Source organism: Lissotriton vulgaris, chromosome 11, assembly GCF_964263255.1.
Source record: "Lissotriton vulgaris chromosome 11, aLisVul1.2, whole genome shotgun sequence".
Lineage (NCBI taxonomy): Eukaryota > Metazoa > Chordata > Amphibia > Caudata > Salamandridae > Lissotriton > Lissotriton vulgaris.
In genome coordinates this window covers 33,131,241-33,153,838 of record NC_141699.1, presented here as the reverse complement: position 1 = coordinate 33,153,838, position 22,598 = coordinate 33,131,241, and the positions used below count along the sequence as shown (strand labels likewise).

The window sequence follows — 22,598 nt, the reverse complement described above, 5'->3', positions numbered from 1 at the left end:
TTTCTTTCTGTGAGTGTCTGAATGCTCGAGAATATATGGTATTGTGCCAAGTAACCGCAAATAACCGTATTTGAGCTGAAAATATTGCAAAACCAGGAATTGTTAAAATATCACTGCGTTTGTCTTTTGTTTTGTGTAACGATTTAACCTATTTTGTTCATAAAAAACATTTCTCATGTGTTTTGGTTTGAGCCGCAACTAGTATAGACGTCACTAAGTATGTCATGTCTTGCCTTTGGCCACGCCCCTAGCCCCGCCCACTCGCCACATTTAAAAGGGTACCCGCACCATTTGTTTCCCATTTAAAGCACTGATTCCAGCAGTGTCCCTGAAAGCGAGCATTTCATCCTTTAGTTTAAAACCGTCCTCTTACCAACATTTTCCTTACACAGGCATTGTGTCCTCTTCTTCAATAACTAATTAATGTATAAATCTCATTTACCTTTAAATTGAATGTTGGCCTCCAGCATGACGCAGACCCAGCAGTGAGCCTGGAGGGTCTACATTCAAAGTCTTAGACCTTGCAGAACAGACCACATGTCATCCCCCTTCCAGACCCCCGAGGGCCACCTTGGTCCAGCATCCCCTGCTGCAGGTGCGGCCCACCTGTGCCAGGTGTGCAGGCGGTGGGTCTCTTCCGGGTCACGCCCCTCCTGCTGGGGAAGCTTAGCAGGGTCCTGGCACCTGATGTCTCCGAGCTGGGGAATAACACTGCTCTCTTCTTCTACCCTTAGGGATACTCACCTCCCCGACTCCAGTCTTCAACTTCGAGGCGTTCCTGCGACGCACAGGTACCTTCTGCACCTTTCCTGCTGAAACGAAGAATAATACTCTTTGCGTAATAATCAGTTATCCGAAATGTGTCGTTTCCTTTGTCTCTTTAAGTGCACAGAGTGCGGTGTGATACAAACCCATATTTCACAGAGATGATGGTATTCCTGTGATATATTGTCTTTATTTTGCAGAAGTTGCAGCTCCAATGGGATGCTGTTGTAAGTGAAGGTCAGAGGCCGTAGTGTAGATTATAAGAAGGTTTATTAGATCTTAGTTTCAAGAAGGTAAGTAGATAGCCACGCCCCCACCAGGAGCAGCCTCATGGCTCCTCAGCCCATGTGGCATCCAAGCACCAGCACTCTCAGCACCCTGCGTGACGTCAGTCCCTGCCTGAGCAGCAGGGGCTTGGGAGCTGAGGAGGATGCTTTAAGATATCAAGGTACAACAGAGGCCTCGGCTGAAGCGGATTCCTTTCCTGCAGATAATTAGTTTGACATTACAGTGCGTTTCGATATTGGAATCCCCAATCCATTTTCAGAGCCTGATCATTGCGTGTTATGGATGCTGAAGACTCTGGTTCCCGTCCATGCCCTTTATCTGCACCTTGCAGAGAGTGTTTCAATAGTCTCTCACTTCCATAGGTACAGTTTGTTTTGTAGGTCGAGCCTGGCGGCAGCGCGCATGCGCTGCTCGCTCCGCGAGGCAGGCTGTATTAGGGTATGTTGTTGAAGCGTCTCCCGCTCTCCGCCCGTATTTGTCATTGGCTTTGTTTCCTTGTCCTTCTTAAATGGTGGTTTCTGATTCGTAAATGGGCTTGTTAGTCCCGCCTTGGTATCGCCTTGTCTCCATTTGTTACGTCCCATAACGATTGGACCTTTTACTTGGTTGGTTACACGGCCTGCTTTATCTATGGGGTGAGCACTATTTTTGTTATTGCCACCAATTGGTACAATGGCGGCTGCTTTTTGGGAATTTGCATAATGATTGCGGCAACTGCTTTAGGGACACCGCAATCATTTTCAATTTTAATTTTATTCCTTTTTTATGTTCAGCACGGCGCCCACTTCTGGGACACCGCATTTTGTTTAATTTTTTTAACTTTCATAGTGAGCGCAGTGCCCGCTTCAGGGACACTGCGCTCTGTTTGTTTATTATTTGTTTTTACTTTTAAACTGATTGTGGCGCCGCTTCAAGAACATGGCGCTCAGTGTTAAAGTTTAAAAAAAACAGATACCAAGCCTGGTGTCCTTGAAGCGGCGACGCGCTTAGTTTTAAAGTCAAACAAACATTTGCGATGCAATAAATATTGTATTTATGCGAGTTTAAGCTATTAGCATTGTCATTTATAATGCCAATAGCTTAAACTCGCATAAATGCAAGACCTATTACATTGTAAATGCTTGTTTAACTATGAAAAGAGTGCTTTTTTTTCAAAAGATGTCTGTATTGTTCACTACATAACTACTTTCGTTCTCTTCTTTTCGCTATACACTACAACATGTTATAATGCAATATTTGAATCAATCACGCATTATTTGTAAAACGCGGCTTGTGCCGAGAGGGTATCCAGGCACTTGCTGTAGGTCTCAGTCGAAGAGCCAGGTCTTGAGCCCCCTCCTGAAGTCTGTCAGCATGGGCGAGGTGCGGAGTTGGAGAGGGAGGCTGTTCCAGGCTTTTGTGGCAAGAAAGGAGACGGAACAACCTCCGGCGTGGCCCGGGCATACAAGAGGGATCTGTGCGAGGTGTGTTGAACATAGGTTCCTGAGGGGCGGGGGAAGTGCAGACGGTGGTTCAAGAAGGTGGTCCTAGTTCGTGGAGGACTTTGCAGACGTAAGACAGGAGCTTGTCATGGCATCTCTTCTGGACCGGGAGCGAGTGAAGGTCTTTCAGGTGCTGGGTAATGTGAGTTCTCTTGGGCAGGTTGAGAATCAGTCTGGCAGCTGCGTTCTGGATCATCTGGAGTCTTTGCGTGAGTTCTGTGGTGGTGCCTCCTTAGTTTGCGTTGCCGTAGTTCAGTCGGCTGGTGATGAGGGCATGCATTGCAGCCTTCCTGGGGGGGATGGGGAGCCACTTAAAGATTTTGCGCAGTGTGTTGAAGCATGCTGAGGAGACTATGTGGACCTGACATTTCATAGAGAGTACGTGGTCTATCTAGTATGAAGCCTAGGTTGCGGACGTAGTCTTTTGACGTGGAGGTTGGTTCAAGTTCGGGATGGCACCAGGAGTCGTTCCAGAGGGAAGTGTGTTTGCTGAAGATGAGAACTTCCGTCTTGTCCGTGTTGAGCTTTAGACAGTTGTCCTTCATCCATATTGAAATGTTCTTCATGCAGTTTTGGAAGTTAGACTTCATTGAGGTGGGTCAGCAGACCGTGATGGGATCGAGCTGTGTGTTGTTGGCTTAGGAAATAATGTTAATGCTGTGTGATCTGACGATGTCTGCGAGTGGTGTCATGTAGAGTTAGAAGAGTGTTGGGCTGAGGGAGGAGCCGTCGGTACCCCGCAGATGTTGTGCTTGGCTTGTGATATGAAGGGAGGGAGGAGAACTCTCTGTGTGCATCTTGGGAGAAAGGATGCTATCCAACTGAGTGTGTTGTCTGTTATACCAATCTGGCGTAGGCGGCCGATGAGTGTGTGGTGTGAGACCGTGTTGAAGGCCACGGAGAGGTCATGTAGCATCAGGGCGGCTGATTCTCCTCTGTTGGGTAGGGTTCCAATGTCGTCTGTTGTGGCGATCAGAGCTGTCTCGGTGCTGTGGTTGGGTCTGAACAGAAGGCAATATATAGTTGGTCTCAAAATCAGTTAAATTTCATATTTAATCATACATATGGAATTAACACAACACTCAACTTACTTGCTGGACTCAGTAATGCATCATGCGGTCTGACCTAGGGCCGCCACAACAGAGTTGTACATTTTCTGAGTCCACTTTATGCAATAGGTCAATGTGAATTTGTTTTCTATGAATTAGAAAAGCATCACTGGCTCAGCGTCAAAGACAGCCATCATATTTAAGGAAAATACACTGTAATGGACTGGATATTGCAGGCCTTAAAGCTCTACGGCAAGGTGCACTGTATCCCATTTGTAGACATATCTGGATGGGCAGATATGCCCCTGCAGCGTCTAGTCCATTCTTGGATACTGTAAGTGCACAGGGAAACCATAGAGAGTACAAGGCTGGATACTTGTCATTACGAGTTTCCGAGCTCCATGATGGCTTCACTGTGGACTAAGAGTTTTGGTGCCAACCATCTTGCCTTAGCAAATCCTCCCTGATGCCAGTGTTGGATTTATTATTAAGTGCACACGGGAGACCCTTTAGAGGGTTCCCATAAAACCTACCAAGCCCTGGTGTGATCTCTGACTAGTCTTAGCCAGCCTGCCACTACCAGGCATGTTTCTGACCTCATGGGGTGAGGAGCAAAGCCTTCTCTGAGCAGAGGTGCTTCACATCTCCTCCAGGACAGGATGGCCTTTCAGGGCGGGAAGCTTCAAATGCGGTGCCACCTTTGGAATGCCACCCAAGCAGCTCCAGGTAGTAGAGGATACCAACTCCCTTTCCCAGGTCCATATTTTGCTAGAGGAGAGACAGGAAAATGTGTTAAATTAGAAGGTGGGTCCCCATTCAGCCTTCACCACCCCTAAGGTGGGGCAGGCGATTTGGAGCCCATTTTTCATTTTCCTCCATCTTGGTTTGAGTAGAAATTGGCCAGTTAGGGTAAGGGTAGTGCCCCTTCCCACAGGAATGGGTCACTTAGAGGGAGGAGACACCCTAAAGGTAGGTAGCCCACTGGCTAATACCTGTTACTCCCTTTAACATCCCTAAATGTAGTATTTATATGGCATCCAGGGACCCTGAACTTGGATTTGTTGGACACAGAAAAGAAAAGGACAAAGAAGAGCTGCTGACCCGAGGACTGACGCCCTGCTACAGAAAATTGGTGGCAAATTCTACCTGCTGCCATATGGACTAGACAATTGTGGTGTGCTGTCTCGTCCTGGAACTGCGAGGCCTCGAAAAACCCAGGAGCTCCTCCAGCCTTCTACAAATTGCAAAAGAATCCCTTTGGAGTGGAGGTTCTGCTCCCCTGCAGCTGCAGTCCCCGAATCGCAGAATCCAGTTGTATCGACTTGCTGATCCCCGGCGACTCCAACATAGCCCTCGAACCAAAAGTAGTATACCAGCTGCGGATAGTCATATCTGTCTCCCAACATAATTTGGAGGCACCAGGATCTACCCGAGCCGTGCCGCACCAATACTAGGGGTCCAAAACCCTCTGCAGCGTACACCAAGGCGAAGAGTCCAATCCGGACTCCAACTGCACTGGAAGCAATCATCAGTAGAGGAGAGGGTAGACCCATGAGACCATCTTTGTGAGTGGCCTAGCTGTCCCAGAATGGCCTCTCCAAGCTGCCTTCTCCTAACCGCAGGAACATCTTGATGTGCACCACCCGACTGACCTATCTGCTTTGCACCTGGCCCTTCCAGCCTTGGTAATGACGATCCAGCTGTGCTTCCATGGTCCTGAGGCCCTTGCGACCTTCTCCCTAGAGTAGGACCCCCTCAGACTTACGTTTAAGTCTCTTTGTGCAGTGTTTTTTCAAGTGGCCCCCTTCTTCATAGCGCACCAGCTACCAATGACCTCAGCACCCTGACCGAACCTGGGCGCTCTCTAGAGTCCGCTGGTAGAACATTTGGCCTGGCCTTGTGTACGGGTTTGGACGTGGTGGAGGGAACAGGAAGCGAGTCGGAGGCTTGAAATAAGGATTTTAAAGATGGCTTTATTTCTAGATATGCTCTTCGACGTCTGTTGGAATGTCTTAACCGGGCAAACTCGTCCGTCTTGACTCCTCTAGGAAATACAGGTTCCAGGGTGCTTCTACCACGCCGGGTATGGAGACCCGCCAAACGTCTGCTTCTTAAGGTATTGCTCTGGGCGGTGGTAAGCTCCCGGTCAGTAGGAAGAAAGGGAAGAGAAAAGGAGGAATCAGTCTGGGGCATGATACAGATGCTGTTTTTAGGGGCCGGGTAAGTGAAGGACACCAAGTGCTGTAATGAGTCACGCCACACGCTCGCTTCCGTGCCTGACTGTGCTCGTGAAGGTAGGGGGGTAGTGGAGACTACACACTATATACAGTGACCTCTTCACACGTTCGGTTGACCACTACGTGCAACCCAGCCCGCCACTTTGCCCCGTACCTTTGTGAGCCACGCTCCTCCCGCGGGAACGTGGCGGGGCGAGTCGCCTGTCCGTTGGCCTCCTGGCTTGTAGTCCACAGCTGGGCTCGTCACGGTCTCCTCCCGGCAACACTCCGTCTCCGATGCGGCAAGTAGACTTCTCGCGCCTTCTCCTCCTCGGGAATCGCCGTTCCCTGACTTCCTGGTCGTGCCTCCTTTTGGCTCCGTGATGCACCAAGGGGGAGGATTCTCATACTCCTCAACGCCGGGATTAAAGGGACCGTCTACCTTCTCCGCTGGATTTCCCCAGTCCGCGTCACTGTCCATCCGAGTCCAGTTCTCCGGCCATGAAGTGGCAGGCTGTGTTGCGGAGACAGAAAGGGGTGTAAGGGGGGAGACATCTGACCACCAGTCCATTTCATCAGTACTGTTCATACCGGGCCGTCCCGCCCCGTAACACCTTGTTACGTGCTTTTTAGGTCTCGCTGAGCAAGCGCAAGCGCTGCTCTGCAAGGTATTTAGTAAGTGGGTTTTGAAAGTGCTACCCACAGGCTTTTGCTGGCCTCAAGCTTGCATGCATGTGCACACGCGCAGCCGCCATCTGTCTTTCCTCCGTCTCGGGCGATCACTTTCACTTTGGCAATCACTTTCACTTTTCACGGCTTTTTACCCCTTTCACTCTCACGCATGCAGCTGCCATCTGGCATTCCACTAGCTCGCCCATGCCTCAATGCACGCCCTTCCCCCTCCCCCACCACAGAGCGCGTCTCGCGTGCGCTTTTCAAATGGACAGCAGCGCTACCGTGCCTGTCCCAACCATTCAGATCGGCGGCCGATGTTCTACTACGTAACACAGACATTGAGACAGCACCGTAACCCGACCAGTGCCGCCTGGGAAAACCTGGCTGTCACTACAGGGTGTGTTTCTATAGCCATTGGCCAGTTATATGACCCTCTCTAGCTGGCGCTGTATATATTTCTGTGGTCAGCCAGAGGCTGCACTCCTGCTGTCACTATATGTGTTAATGTGCCAGCTGGACCACCTCGCTTGCTGTCACCGCATGTGTTTCTGGGGTCGGTGCATGGTACCCCTTGTGCTCTGCATTCACAGCTGTACACATCTCTCCCGCCTAACCCATCCTGTGCACCGCTGTTTCAGCTCCATGCACGCGCTGCACGCTTTATCCTGCAGCGTGTAAACTACAACCCCACCTCCCTGCACACCACCCGCAACCCCTGCCTCTGTACCATACACCAGTTAATCCTGCCAGTGTACCACTGCACACATCTGTCGCTTCTCCTACTATACACCACACTCTTCCCGTCAGCTTCCTGCTCAATCTACATAACACCAGTGGCTTAACACAAAACAGTAGAGGCCTCTGCAGATTGTAACGAGGGCCACCAAGACTGCCATCTCTCACCGTTATTCTTAGGCCATGGATTGAAGGGAGGGCGACAGATGTCCCCACTGCAATGCATAGGTTTAATATATGCACTGCATACTACAACTAATCTTCTGAGAACTGCGCAAATCCCCTCCCTCCCATGCCTGTACAGTACACCCCTCTCCTACAACAACACCACTTTTATTATACAAAGGTTCACTTTGCTTAAGGCGCGTGTACATTAAGTGACTGTTGAATCGACACCGGGATTTGAACCTGGTTTTCCGTTTCCAAAAGCATCACATTTGGCCACATCTCACCTCCACCCTTTTCCTGTTGAGCTCTCAGTTTGCACACTACACCCTGCTGCTTTTCACTTGCACTCTTCACCCCATCGCAGGGCACTTCATCGCCACCCTTCTCGCAACTGCACAATAGTTCTAGTGCAGCATCTCACCTGTATACTACACGCCATCGCCTGCCTCCCTCCAGTGCTAGGTCCTCATCAGGGTGCCAGGGGTTGCTAGGGGAGATAGCAACTGAGCCTCTGGCTACTCCCCCCTCCTTGCTCGGATCTGCCAATTCTCTGCCCTGCCTCCACCCGCCCTTCCTTCCTTCTGATTGTTCATTGTTTTCTCAGCCATTGTTCATTGTTTTGTCAGCCATAGTTCATTGTTTTCTCGGCCATTGTTCATTGTTTTCTCTGCCATTGTTAATTGTTTTCTCGGCCATAGTTCATGGTTTTCTCTGCCATTGTTCATTGTTTTCTCTGCCATTGTTCATTGTTTTCTCTGCCATTCTTCATTGTTTTCTCGGCCATAGTTCATTGTTTTGTCTGCCATTGTTCATTGTTTTCTCAGCCATTGTTCATTGTTTTCTCTGCCATTGTGCATTGTTTTCTCTGCCATTGTTCATTGTTTTCTCGGCCATTGTTCATTGTTTTCTCTGCCATTGTTTATTGTTTTCTCGGCCATAGTTTATTGTTTTCTCTGCCATTGTTCATTGTTTTCTTGTTTTCTCTGCCATTGTTCATTGTTTTCTCGGCCATAGTTCATTGTTTTCTCTGCCATTGTTCATTGTTTTCTCGCCATAGTTAATTGTTTTCTCTGCCATTGTTCATTGTTTTCTCGGCCATTGTTCATTGTTTTCTTGGCCATTGTTCATTGTTTTCTCGGCCATTGTTCATTGGTATCTCGGCCATTGTTCATTGGTATCTCGGCCATTGTTCATTGTTTTCTTGGCCATTGTTCATTGTTTTCTCGGCCATTGTTCATTGTTTTCTCGGCCATAGTTCATTGTTTTCTCTGCCATTGTTCATTGTTTTCTCTGCCATTGTTCATTGTTTTCTCGGCCATTGTTCATTGTTTTCTCAGCCATTGTTCATTGTTTTCTCGTCCATTGTTCATTGTTTTCTCAGCCATTGTTCATTGTTTTATCTGCCATTGTTCATTGTTGTCTGCCTGACTTAGCTCATGGGGGAGAGTGGCGGCGCCCTGGCAGGGATTAAAGCTACTGCCTCAATGGCTGAGCTCAGTGTGAAGGGGTGGGGAGCGCACACAGTGCATGGTTACACGGCAAGGGAATTATGCCTGCTTCCCGGGAAAGGAGGTGGAGTGGGGGCGGGGGCACTGCTCTAGCTCAGGGAGAGCTGTGGTCAGCATATGTGCATAGTTGACAGGCACACGACCTCCGACCTTTTGCCTTCAGTTCACTGCACTGTGGTATTTGTAGTTTTCTTGTTCATGTTATAGTAACGTCCAAGTCCCAGAGTGCCAAGTGCTGATGATTAAGTAGCCACGCCTCTAGGTGTCAGGCGAGACATTGGTATTGCATTGGTTCCTTGTGTTACTTCACACCTGGACAGTCCACCTCTTAGTGGACTCTCTTCAGAGCCTTCCACTTCCACACCTTGACTATCCACGGTTCTTTCCCACCTCATTGGCCCTCCACTCCTCTGCTCATACTTGTCAATTTTCAGGTCTCGCCTACTAGGCGTCGCATGTTGCAAGACATATTATGGGTTTACCAGGAGCATACAGGGGACTGGAGTTTGCCCACTGCTTACCATTCATTGGCTTCCCTGCCACTCGCATTTGCCTGCTTCTTATTCGTGATCCAGCTTGTCAATCTTGTGTTTTGTTTCTCCCCTGGTCGCCTTTGTGCTTCTTCCCCGCCTGCTCCCTGTTGCTCTCTTTCCTGTTGCTTCTTCTCTCACCCCCCCCTCCCCTCCCCAAGTCCATGACCCCTGATCGGTAACTAATCACTACACATTAATTGTTGCATGGCTAAACACTTATAAGGTCCCAAAAGCGAGACATATTGGCTATGCCAATGCTTGTTTTGTTTTTTGCTGTTTTATACAGCGTGAACTCCACTCTGAATGCTTTACATGAGCAAAACAAACAAGATGAAGGACGGAATGTTGCACAATGGCAAAACATTCACCCCCAGTCACAGATCTGGGTTTAATCCATCGTTATTTTGCTCACCAAGCCACCCCAGTTCAGACATGGACATATGCAAATCAGTCTTGACCCTGTGCCTCATGGGAACAGTCCAGCCCGAACTGTCAAGCCATGTCTTCCCTGGACCGTAATCAAGCATCCTAGGACCGGTTTCTGGCTATCAGCGGTCCTAAGCCAGGATAGCTTGACTCCAGTGGCGTAGTGAGCACGGGACCCACGTATGGGCATACCCTTCCCACATAGGGTGAACCGCAAAACACACAGGATGATGGACGGAATGTTGCACAGTGGCAAAACATTCACCCCCGTCACAGATCTGGGTTTAATCCATCGTTATTTTGCTCTCCAAGCCATGCTTTACATGAGCACCTGTTTTTTAGACACTGAGAGATCAAGGCCTAGATGTAGGTAATTTTATTTTATCACTTCTTAAATACCAAATGTTACCGATTCGGTATTTAAGAAGTGGTAAAATAGAGGGGGGGTGGAGGTATTACAGAATCGGTAAATACCGATTCGGTAATGCCCATTGATTCCTATGGGCATTGAAGCCCATAGGAATCAATGGGCATTACCGAATCAGTATTTACAGAATCGGTAAATACCGATCCCAGCAAGGGTGCAGGGGGTGTCACTTTGACACCCTCTAGCACCCCAAATACAGGCATGTGTGCCATGTGGCACACAGACATGCCCTAAGGGCATGTCTGTCTGTCACATGGCATAGGTGTGCATGCACACATGTGCATGCACACCTGGATTCGGTATTTTGCCACCCAATTGGATTGGGTGGTAAAATACCGAATCTGAAAGGCCTTTGGGACTCAGAAGAGTCCCACCTACATCTAGAAGTTACAGAATCGGTAAAAATACCGATTCGGTATTTTACCGATTCGGTAAATTTACTGATTCGGTAAAATTGGCCCCCTACATCCCAAAAACCCATTTACCGGTCGGTAACGGCGGAAATCGGCCGTTACTGGCCGGTAAATGGCCATCTACGCCCTAAGTGCTTTGCCCCGAATCACCAAACGTTTGAGCCTCCCGCCAGACTCAAACCTGCTTCCCCAGCTTCAATGTTGGCCGCTCTAGCCATTAAGCCACACCCCGAAATTGAATCTTGAAATCCAACAGTGTGATTTTATATGCATTTTTCTCTTTTCTCACATTCCCTACAATGGTGCGTAATGGTGCACAAAAACGATTTATTTTGCAGACATAATAAATTCATATCTTGAAAAGTACTTACTGAAGAACTAAGTTCTTTCCGTGACAAATTTGATAAAAATCTGTGTTCTTTTTATTGGTTTTGGATGTATTTGAGCGTGTCTTATTTATTGCCTCTGTGAGTACAGCAAATGCTTTGCACTATCCCCTGAATAGCCTAAGTTCTCGCCCACACTACCACAAATAAAGCCTTAGTATTATCTACTCTTGCCTCTGTGCACCAATCTGCGTCTCACTGGACTCCGCACAGTGTACTTCTTTTTAGTGCAGTATATAGAGAGCCATCTCCCTGCAGGGCAGAGTGAGCGTGTCCTGCCCATCTGTGGCCCGCCCCTCGGTCCCTACATTGGCGCATCACTCGTGGCGTTTGCGCCAGGACGGGGACAGCCAGTCGCTCATCGGCGTCCGCCTGCGCAGTGTGCGCGGCTGCGCCAGGATTCATGGAGGGCGCAGCATCCCACCAGGAAGCAGTGCATGGTGGGAGGTGCAGCTGAATGATGGGGCGCGCTCTGACGTGATGGAGGGCCGGGACAGCGCGGGCTCGTTTGTACCCCCGCCAACAGCTGTAACTCCTGGCAGAGATGGATGGGGCGCAGATTGCTGCCTTTTATATTCGGTTGTTTGAGAGAAATAGATGGAAATTAGTCACGCAGCATAAGTGGCCAAACAAGGCTGGGAAAACGGTGGAAATAAAGCGCCTCGGCTGTGGCCTCGAGGGGTTGTGACTCAGGCACCCCCGTCTGTATTACATTGTTTGATTGTGATAACAACGAAACATCACTAGATTGTTTCAAATCCTATTTAATAGATATGGAATCCACCTTCGGTCTCTGTAAGGTGTCTGTACCAGGCACTCACTTAAAGTTAGGGTGACAAACTGGCATTGGTGCAAATTCAGGACGGTGAGTGTAAAAATTCAGGACAAAGGGTCAAAATTCAGGACACAAATTCAGGACAGGAGGTCAAAATTCAGGACAAAACTTCAGGACAATAGGTACGTTTTACAGACACATCAGAGGTCGCGCAATAGTATATAAGTAAGCCCAGCAATTTCCAAACATATTCAACCATTTGCAAAGCTATCCATCATGTATCCTTCCATCTATCATTTCACTCATCCATCCCTTCATCCATTCCCTCATCCATCCTTTCACTCATCCTCCATTATCCATCCATCCATCCATCCTTTCACCCTATCCATCTGTACACTTATCCATCCACTCTTCATCCCATCCATCCATTCACTCATCCATTCAGCCATTTACCCTTTCACCAATCCAGCCATCCTTTCACTTACTAATCCTTCCACCCATCCACTCTTTTAGTCCTCCATCCATCCTCCCTTTCTCTCTCCATCGACCCTTTCACTTAGCCTTCCTTCCATCCATCCATCCACCCACCCATCCATCCATCTACTCATCCACTCATGAATCCATCCATTGCCCCTATCACTCATCCATCTATCATTTCACTCCTTCACACATCTATTCATCCTTTTGTCCATCTACCTCCCTTTCACTCACTCATCCATCCTTACACCCACCCTTTCACTCATATGTCCATTCATTCACCCTTGCACTTACCAATCCATCAATCCATCCATCATTTCACTCATCCACCTACCCCCTATCATCCACCCACCCACCATCCACCCACCCACCCACTCATCCATCCTTTCACCCACCCACCATCCAATCCACTGATCCATCCTTTCACCCACCCACCATCCACCCACCCACTCATCCATCCATCCATCCTTTCACCCACTCTCCATCCATCCATCCTTTCACCCACCCATCATCCATCCATCCATCCATCTGTCCTTCCCCTCATCATCCATCCATCCATCCCCTCATCATCCATCCATCCTTTCACCCACCCACTCATCATCATCCATCCATCCATACTTTCACCCACCCACTCATCATCCATCCATCCATCCTTTCACCCACCCACTTATCCATCCATCCATCCTTTCACCCACTCTCCATCCATCCATCCTTTCACCCACCCATCATCCATCCATCCATCCATCTGTCCGTCCCCTCATCATCCATCCATCCATCCCCTCATCATCCATCCATCCTTCCCCTCATCATCCATCCATCCTTTTCCCTCATCATCCATCCATCCTTTTCCCTCATCATCCATCCATCCTTCCCCTCATCATCCATCCATCCTTCCCCTCATCATCCATCCGTCCTTTTCCCTCATCATCCATCCATCCATCCATCCATCCATCTGTCCTTCCCCTCATCATCCATCCATCCTTCCCCTCATCATCCATCCATCCTTTTCCCTCATCATCCATCCATCCATCCTTCCCCTCATCATCCATCCATCCATCCTTTCACCCACCCCCTCATCATCCATCCATTCCCTCATCATCCATCCATCCATCCTTTCACCCGCCCCCTCATCATCCATCCATCCACCCTTCCCCTCATCATCCATCCTTTCACCCACCCCCTCATCATCCATCCATTCCCTCATCATCCATCCATCCATCCTTTCACACACCCCCTCATCATCCATCCATCCACCCTTCCCCTCATCATCAATCCTTTCACCCACCCCCTCATCATCCATCCATCCATCCTTCCCCTCATCATCCATCCATCCTTCCCCTCATCATCCATCCTTTCCCGTCATCCATCCTTCCCCTCATCCATCCTTCCTTTCATCCATCCTTCCCCTCACCCATCCATCCATCCCATCCATTTATCCTGCCCCTCATCCATCCATCCTTCCCCTCCATCCATCATCCTTCCCCTCATCCATCCTTCCTTTCATCCATCCTTCCCCTCACCCATCCATCCATCCCATCCATTTATCCTGCCCCTCATCCATCTATCCTTCCCCTCCATCCATCCATCCTTCGCCTCATCCATTTATCCTTCCCCTCACCCATCCATCCCATCCATTTATCCATCCTTCCCATCATCCATCCATCCTTCCCCTCCATCCATCCATCCTTCCCCTCATCCATTTATCCTTCCCCTCATCCATCCTTCCCCTCCATCCCTCATCCTTCCCCTCATCCATATTTCCCCTCGTCAATCATCCAGCTACCCTTCCACCCATACATCCAGCTATTTACATTTTCTCTCCATCCTTCCCCTCACTCATCAATCCATCCATCCTCTCTCATTAGCCATTTATTCAATCTTTCATTCATCCATTCACCCTTTCACTAATTCATCCAGCCATTCACCCATCCCTTCACTTACTTACTCGCCGACCTTTCCATATTAATTTTGAGCTGAGCCCTTTTGAGAAGAGGCCCATCAAGAACTTCAACCTCGCTGCAGGGGCCGTTCCAGGACTGGGACAGAAGCCACCCAGGTAGGAGACAGGATCCACCACAGGGGGGGACAAGAGCCACCACAGGTGGGGGTGGACTGGAGCCACAACATGGGGGGACAGGAGCCATCACAGGCGGGGGTGGACTGGAGCCACAACATGGGGGACAGGAGCCATCACAGGCGTGGGGTGGACTGGAGCCACAACATGGGGGACAGGAGCCATCACAGGCGGGGGTGGACTGGAGCCACCACATGGGGGACAGGAGCCATCACAGGCGGGGGTGGACTGGAGCCACCACATGGGGGACAGGAGCCATCACTGAGGGGAGGGCAGGAGCCATCACAGGAGAGGGAACAGGATCCACCAGGGTGGGCACAGGGGTGGGCATGCAGTATTCTAGTATCATCTTGGGCTTCTCGCCCCCTCCTGCACAAGACAACGAGAAGACAGGCTCTCTGTCCAAAATGCCATCCCCCACTGTGATATACAGTACTTACAGGAGATACTCTAAGAGAACTGATTGAACTGATTGTCCTCCATACTTTGTGTGGTGATCTGTACTGCCATTGCTGTCATTCCCTCTCCCTGTGATGTCACCCTTAGATTGTCCTGTAGCGAGGATTCCTCCCCAGTGTTCCCTGCTTGGCAGTTGCTACTGCTGTGTCTTCCCCTCAAGCTGGACGGCTCTCTTCTCCTGAATAAATCCTGAACATCAACCTGCTGCCTCCGCCTCATCTTTACATTGGCGACAGAGGATGGTCAGCAGTTCTTCAGCTGCTGTTAAAAGCTTCAGAACAACTTCATCATCGAAGCGTTTTAAAATTCAGGACTTTTCATAATTCTTCCCATGATCTCCATCGTCATGTGAGTACATTTACATATTTCTTCCTTCGCTGCACTCACTGAGAGCCGTCGCAGCTACAGAACCCTTCACTGCTATACTACTATTCGAATTTTGAACTCATTTGCACGTCTTTTCCGGCATGTCACCCAGCTTTGCGCTATTTGCCTTACTCACTGTGCCAGCCCGCTCCGCTTTCATCTACTGACTCTCGCCAGGATTTTCGCCACATTTCTAGACTGTTTTACCTCTTTCCTCGCGCTCTCGACACTGCGCGCATTCTCCTCTGTTGTTCCTTTCCCCTCGGGCTGCGCCTCAGAGTGATGACGTCGTAGAACTTTGCCCTCCGTCAAGCAATCCTGCGTCCTTACGCACCAAGCACGCCGGTCACCATAGCAACTCAGACGCCTGCTTCCAGTCACGGCTTGGTTTCGCTTGACTTCGGTACGTCACAAAGGTTTCTCCCTGCTGCACTCAGCTGCTCATCAAGCTCTGTAACGTCACAAAGGTTTTCCTTTCTACATTCATCACGCTGATGCGCACAGCTCTAGCGCTTGGCAAATTGGATTACCACAGCGGATCAAGCACTTTTCATATTTAAAAAAAATTCAACTTCGCGCTGATGCGCACAGCTTCCACGTTTTTCATCAATACTTCCACGCTCACGTTTTCAACGCGGATGTCTTTATTACCTTTATTCACACGCTGATGTGCACAGCATTTGCACACTGACGTGCACCTTTTTTTTTCTCTCTCTTCATTTATACACTATTCTGTACAAATTACACGCTGATGTGCACAGCATTTGCACACTGATGTGTACAATTCTTACAAGTGTACTACTCACACGCTGATGTGCACAGCATCCACACACTGATGTGCACAGTTCTGGCTCAGTGTACTACTCACACGCCGATGTGCACGGCATTTGCACACTGATGTACACAGTTTTTACAAACTATTGTGTATTTTATTTGTACTATCATTGTTAATTGTTTTATTAGCTCATTTCTTTTAATTTTAATACTTCATTCCTAGAGAAAATAGAAGATACCACAATGCAAAGCGTTTCTCCTCCAGCTCCTTTTCTTCAGACTCCTGGTGATCCTCCTCTTGAATGGAAGCTATGGTTGAGATCTTTTATGGCCTACTTGGGTGCTATAGATGGTCTTAGATATCGCGCTGAAAGGAAAAAGAGTCTAATGTACTACCATCTGGGCGTCGAAGGCCAAAATGTCTTTGATCATCTTCCACCTTATGTTCCTCCTCCTGGCGAAGCTCCTGATGAATTTGATATAGCCATAGCCAAACTAGACAAGTACTTTGTTAAAACAAAAAACATGGTTGTTCATCGTTACAAATTTTTTACCAGGGTTCAAAAACCTGAAGAAAGCATTGATACTTTTGTTACTGCCTTAAAAATTCTTGCTTCTAAATGCGAATTTGACAATTTCACCTCTCAACTTATAAGAGACCAACTTGTTGCTCGTTGTTCTTGTAAACAAATCCAGGGAAAGTTGTTATCATGCAAGGATCCTTCTCTTGATAAAGCCATTGATATAGCCAAGAGTATTGAGACTTCCTTGGAAGATTCCAAACAACTAGAAGTTTCTCTTTCCAACACTTCTATTTCTGGTGCTGTTTCCAATACTTCTATTTCTGGTGCTGTTTCCACTAAAATGCCCCCTCCCATCAAGACTTCTAATTTTGTTCCTCGTGATTCACGTAATTATTTTAGGAGAATGGGAAATACTAGCACCAGAAGACCCTTTATGCCTAACAGACAATTCAACCGCAACACTTTTTGTTTCAGATGTGGTTCTTCTTACCACTTTTCTAATTTCAAAAATTGTCCTGCTGCCAACCAACAATGCAGTCAATGTGGCAAAAATGGTCATTTTTCAAAGGTCTGCATGAGAGGTAAAAGAAGTGATGTACGTTGTGTTATGAACGAGAATGACTCCCCTGATTTAAATTCTTTTGAGCATTCTACTGATTATTCTGAATATGATGTTACCAGTCAAGAATATGTGGTTGTTGTGAAAGACGACAATACTGTTAGTCGTACTTTTCTTGTTCCTGATCCTGAAGTTGATGCCACTATTGACAAATGTCATATCCAACTACTTGTGGACACCGGTGCTCGCATCACCATTGTTTCCTACGAAAAGTATTCTCACTTTTGGCATGACAAATGTTTACTTCCTCCTGATGTCCTTTCTGTAGCCTTTGAGGGAAGTAGAATTAATCTTTTAGGTTATTTCTGGGCTGAGATTTCCATTTTTGGCAAATTTATCAAAGGAAAGGTTTATGTTGCTAAACGGGGCATCAATGTACTGGGTCTCATCCATCAGGCAGAATTTGGTGTCACCATTAAGCCTGGTCTACCTAATCCTGTATTTATTGAAGAGTGCAATGTTCCTCATTCTATGTCTTCATCTCCTGCCCCTGTATGTAACATTTTGAATGATAAATTGTGGGAACTCAAATTTAAAAAAGTTTTTGAAGATCGCCTTGGTAAAATCACCAATTTTCAACATTTCATCAAAGTCAAAGATGGCATTACTCCTGTCAAACACAAACTTAGAAATGTCCCACTCAGCATTAGAGAAGACTTGTCCAAACATCTGAAATCTCTGTGCGAACAAGAAATTATTGAGAAAGTTGAATCGACTTTATGGCTTTCTCCCATCGTTCTTGCTAGGAAAAGGTCTGGTGACCTTAGGATGTGTGTGGATTTACGCAGTCTCAATCAGGCTATCTGGGTTGATGGCTTTCCCCTCCCTCGCATTGAGGATTTAATAGCAAAAGTAGGTTCTTCCACTTGGTTCTCAAAATTTGACTTAAAGGCGGCCTACCACCAGATTGAGCTGCATCCTCTCTCACGTCACCTCACTGCCTTTGTCACACCTGATGGTGTATTCCAATTTCGTCGCCTTCCCTTCGGCTTGGCTTCTGCCGCTGCTGTTTTTCAGCGCATCATGTCGGAGATGTTTGAAGAACTCTCCAATGTAGTCGTCTTTCAAGATGATATTCTTATTTTCACTCAATCTGAGAACGAACATGACAAAGTCATTGACCAGGTCTTTCACATTTTGGAACATAGAGGCGTGACGTTACAAAAGAGCAAATGTGTTTTCAAAACCAGAGAAGTAGAATATCTTGGTCATATTATCTCTGAAAATGGCATCAGGCCAAGATCTGGTCTTGTCAAAAGCATCATTGAAGCTCCCGCCCCTTCCAACAAGGAACAGCTTTTGTCCTTTCTGGGTCTCTGTGAATTTTATTCAAAATTCATGAGAGACTATGCCAAGACCACAGAGTGTTTTAGGCTTTTACTTAAAAAAGGTGCCACTTTCAGCTGGTCTGATGAGTGTGAAAAAGGTTTTCAACTTATCAAAAAGCACATTACCAATGCTCCTGCTCTTCAACCCTTCAATGGCAACAGAGAAACTATTGTTACTGTTGATGCTTGTGAATATGGGTTAGGAGCTGTTCTTTCTCAAATGGCCTACGGTAAAGAATTTACCGTCGGATTTGCTTCCAGGACTCTCCGTCCTGTCGAAAGGAAATACTCCGTTATAGAGAAGGAACTGCTTGCTTGTGCCTGGAGTGTTGAGAAATTCAAATCGTATCTATGGGGTAGACCGTTCATTCTCCAAACTGACCATCGTCCCCTTGTTGATATCTTATCAGGCAGAAACGTTAATCGCACCACTGCGCGATTGGCTAGACTTTCCACTAAACTTTTGGAATTTAATTTCAAGGCTGTCTACATCCCTGGCGGCAAAAACAGACGGGCAGATTGCTTGTCAAGGCTACCTCTACAAGTACCTGACGAAAATGACGAAACTGATATTGAGGAATGTTTTGTGGCCAATATCTCCCAAACGTCTGTTTCTTTTGCTGAATGTGACTGGATCAAGGCTGTCGAGAATGATGCCATTCTCAAAGATGTCATCTTCTTCATACAAAAAGGTTGGCCCAAGGAGAAAACTCTTTCTCCTGAGCTTCAAATCTATTGGAAAATTAACTCTGAACTTTCTTTGGAGAATGGTAAAATTGTTAGGGGTGACAAATTTATTCCCCCTTCTGTTTACAGAGAAAAAATTATCACTGATGCACACTCCGGTCATCTTGGTGCCACCATCACCAAGAGAAATGTCAGATCGAATTTTTGGTGGCCAAGAATGGACAACCAGATTATTGAGGCCATCAAACTCTGTTCACGCTGCAACACCAGTGACAAGGTTCTCGTTTTAGAAGGTGTTTCTAATTCTGTCGTTCCCCCTCCCGCCAGAGCCTGGCAAAAAATTGGTCTGGACTTTTTAGGTCCGTTCCATGTTCTTCCCAATACTTCCAAATACTTCTTGGTCCTTGTTGATCATCTTTCCAGGTGGGTCGAAGTCGAACCTATAAATGTTCCTAATTCCAAGAGTGTTATTGATTGTTTAAGCAGAATCTTTCTCAGGGAAGGGTGTCCTGAAGAAATCCTTACCGACAATGGGGTTCAATTCATTTCCAAAGAAATGAGTGTCTTTCTCAACAATTGCTGTATTAGACATACCAGAACTCCGTTGTACCATCCCCAAAGCAACGGCAAAACCGAGAGATTTAACAGAGTCATTGTCGAATGTGTGCAAGCTGCTTTCAGGTCAAATAATTGTATCTTCCAAGCTGTAAAGGATCTTATATGGTCTTATCGCATTTCTCCCCATATTGCCACAGGTTTTTCTCCTTTCGAGCTAATGAGAGGAAGAAAAGCTTGCTCCCAAGCTGTCCCGTTTTGGATGGTCAAGAGTCTCCACCGGGGCTGTGATTTGGAAGCAGTGTGGGAGTGTGCCAACAAAAAATCTTCTAGTTCTCTACCCTGTCCTGTTGAACCTAAGAAAGAGCCTTCCCATAACATTCATCCTGGTGACTGGGTTAGAATCAAGAATCCGGTCATAGTTAAGAAAGGCTTTTCTAAATTTCTGGAATCCCAACAGGTTGTTGATGTTCGCAAGAATGCTGTCAAACTGTCTAATGGCAATTGGTGGAGCACTTCCCGGGTTGCCAAAGATCCTTCCCGTGTAACTGCTCCTTCTTCTAATATCAATGTTGACAATAGTTTGAAGGTTGATTCTAATGTTAGTACAGACAATTGTTTAAGAAGAAGTTCAAGGGCTATTGCGAGGCCCAACAAATATCGTGATTACATCTGATTTGCCTTTTCTCTTTGTTTTACTGTGTTCCTTGAATTGTTTTTTTTTAAAAAGGGGGGAGGTGTGTGGTGATCTGTACTGCCATTGCTGTCATTCCCTCTCCCTGTGATGTCACCCTTAGATTGTCCTGTAGCGAGGATTCCTCCCCAGTGTTCCCTGCTTGGCAGTTGCTACTGCTGTGTCTTCCCCTCAAGCTGGACGGCTCTCTTCTCCTGAATAAATCCTGAACATCAACCTGCTGCCTCCGCCTCATCTTTACACTTTGTTAATCAGTGTGGGTGCGATTGTGCCATTTCTTTATTGTATTACATTATGCATGTTTGAAGAGCCGAGGTTTGCTTACAAATTAGTGACAGTAATTAAGCTCGGTGAAGAGAAGCAGGTGCTGCCTCGGTGTAATCAGGGGTGTAATCTGGCCGAGTCTAGGATGTTTGGGGCCCTGGGTAGAAATGGAATGTGTGAGCCCCCCTCTGAATAGCAGATACAAGACGCATTCAGGGCTGTTTGCATGTGAATGGATGCCCCCTGCTCCTGAACCTGCAGCCCCTCCCCCTCTGTCACCTTCGAGCACCTCTTAACAGCTCATCCAGGGCTGGAGGTGTGAAGGTTGCCATCCCGCTGTGCCTCTACAGTGCTGCTGGGGGTCTGAGCTTTCATATAGCATCTGAGTCAAGAAGGGAGGCGGGGGCAAGCTGTGCCCGGTTAAAATTACGGACAAAAGGCGTCCGTTAAAGAATCCTTCACGGACAACGGACAGCCAGCCACTCTGAAGATAGCATGTTTGTATTATTCTGTGTAAAAAAAAACTATTGTTTCGGTCAGTATTTGTATCGACGTCGTCAGGAGATTAGTCTGGGAGCCTTTTTGGTTTTAAGTGTGATCAGCACAGCATAGTGTAGAATCAACTCCTGGGAATGCTGAGTAAAAAGGGAGCAAGGCAGAGTTCCAGGGGAGATTGAGACCACCCGACTCCTGCTCACCCGCCACATCCATTCATTGTTTCATTCAACCACCCGTCCCTGGCCAGCAGCAAACCCTCCATGCCGCCTGTGGATTGATTCCTGCGCCAGTACACGCAGAGCATGTTTATTCATTCATATATGTATCATTCACCACAGGGCACAAGTCCTGAAAAAGGTGTAGGGGGGACTAACCTAGTTAATCGGTATGCAAATATTATCACGGCGCGTGACATCGCGGCATGTGACATCACAGCACGTGACATCACAGGAAGTGGCACCACAAGAAGTGACATCAGATCTTAAGCCCTCACATATATGTTTAACATGTCTATCATGAGTACGTTTAAGCACATTTCGAGGATTCTTGCAAAACCTCCTGATTCAAGCAGAAGATTCACACTTTTGTGCGCTTCACATAAACCAATGTTGCCTTTTGTCAGCGTAAAGCTTCCTCTACCCATAGTGCTTTAAAAGAAAAAATAGTGATATTTAAATTATTACAAACACCTCCTCAGGGGGAGTATGCGCTAGATCAATGCAATTTTGTGCAAATGCTGGGAAAGACCAACACATCTGACCTCTTACAGCGCATGCATGTCTCCTAAACAGGGACAGAGCAAAGTGAAAGGCTGTCTCTCCTAAGTATGTGTGAAGTGCTAACAAGGTGCGAGCCTTTGTTTCCCCTCTGCTTCATTTGCATCAGGTGTGAGGCTCCTGACTGCTCCCAGCCAGGAGACTCCAACAAAAGGAGGCCTGATGCCCCCTCAAGTCGCCCTTTGTTATGGGCCCAGCAGGAGTCAGAAATAAGAGAGCCCCGCCCTGTCGCCGCCTGCAGGTTGTTGCGATTGCAAGCAGATAACAGTGTGCAGGGGCTGCTGAAAGTGTCCTGGTGTTTGGAAATTACACCGGGACTAATTCAGCTTCTTTTACAGTGGGGCCCAGTTTCTTGGCAGGATGGACGCCGTCCACCCGCGTGTGCCCTCAACTCGTGCCCTGATTCACCTGCTTGCACCTGATTCACCCCGCCATACCGTTCTCAGGCACCCACCCGCATATCAGTGCATTCATTCTTGTATCTCTATCCAACGCCATGCGTCCACCTTTGTGCATCCACCCACACCGATCCATCAGTTCATCTGTACACAAACATCCATCCACCCTCATGTCTCCACCTCACGATATCGGTGTGGTGAGGTTGTGAGTATCAGAGTCTCTGTCAATCCGTAGTATATCACCCTCTTCCCAGACAAAC

The 22,598-nt window shown here is 47.5% G+C and overlaps 1 protein-coding gene across 1 annotated transcript in view; it reads left to right on the top strand.

Moving 5' to 3' along the window:
* Positions 1 to 22,598, top strand: part of GLT1D1 (glycosyltransferase 1 domain containing 1) — a 499,139-nt gene that overhangs the window by 280,484 nt on the left and 196,057 nt on the right. The window contains exon 6 of the mRNA XM_086942676.1: positions 735 to 791. Within this exon, the coding sequence (XP_086798802.1) occupies positions 735 to 791 (57 nt within the window). The remainder of the gene's footprint in view (positions 1 to 734; positions 792 to 22,598) is intronic.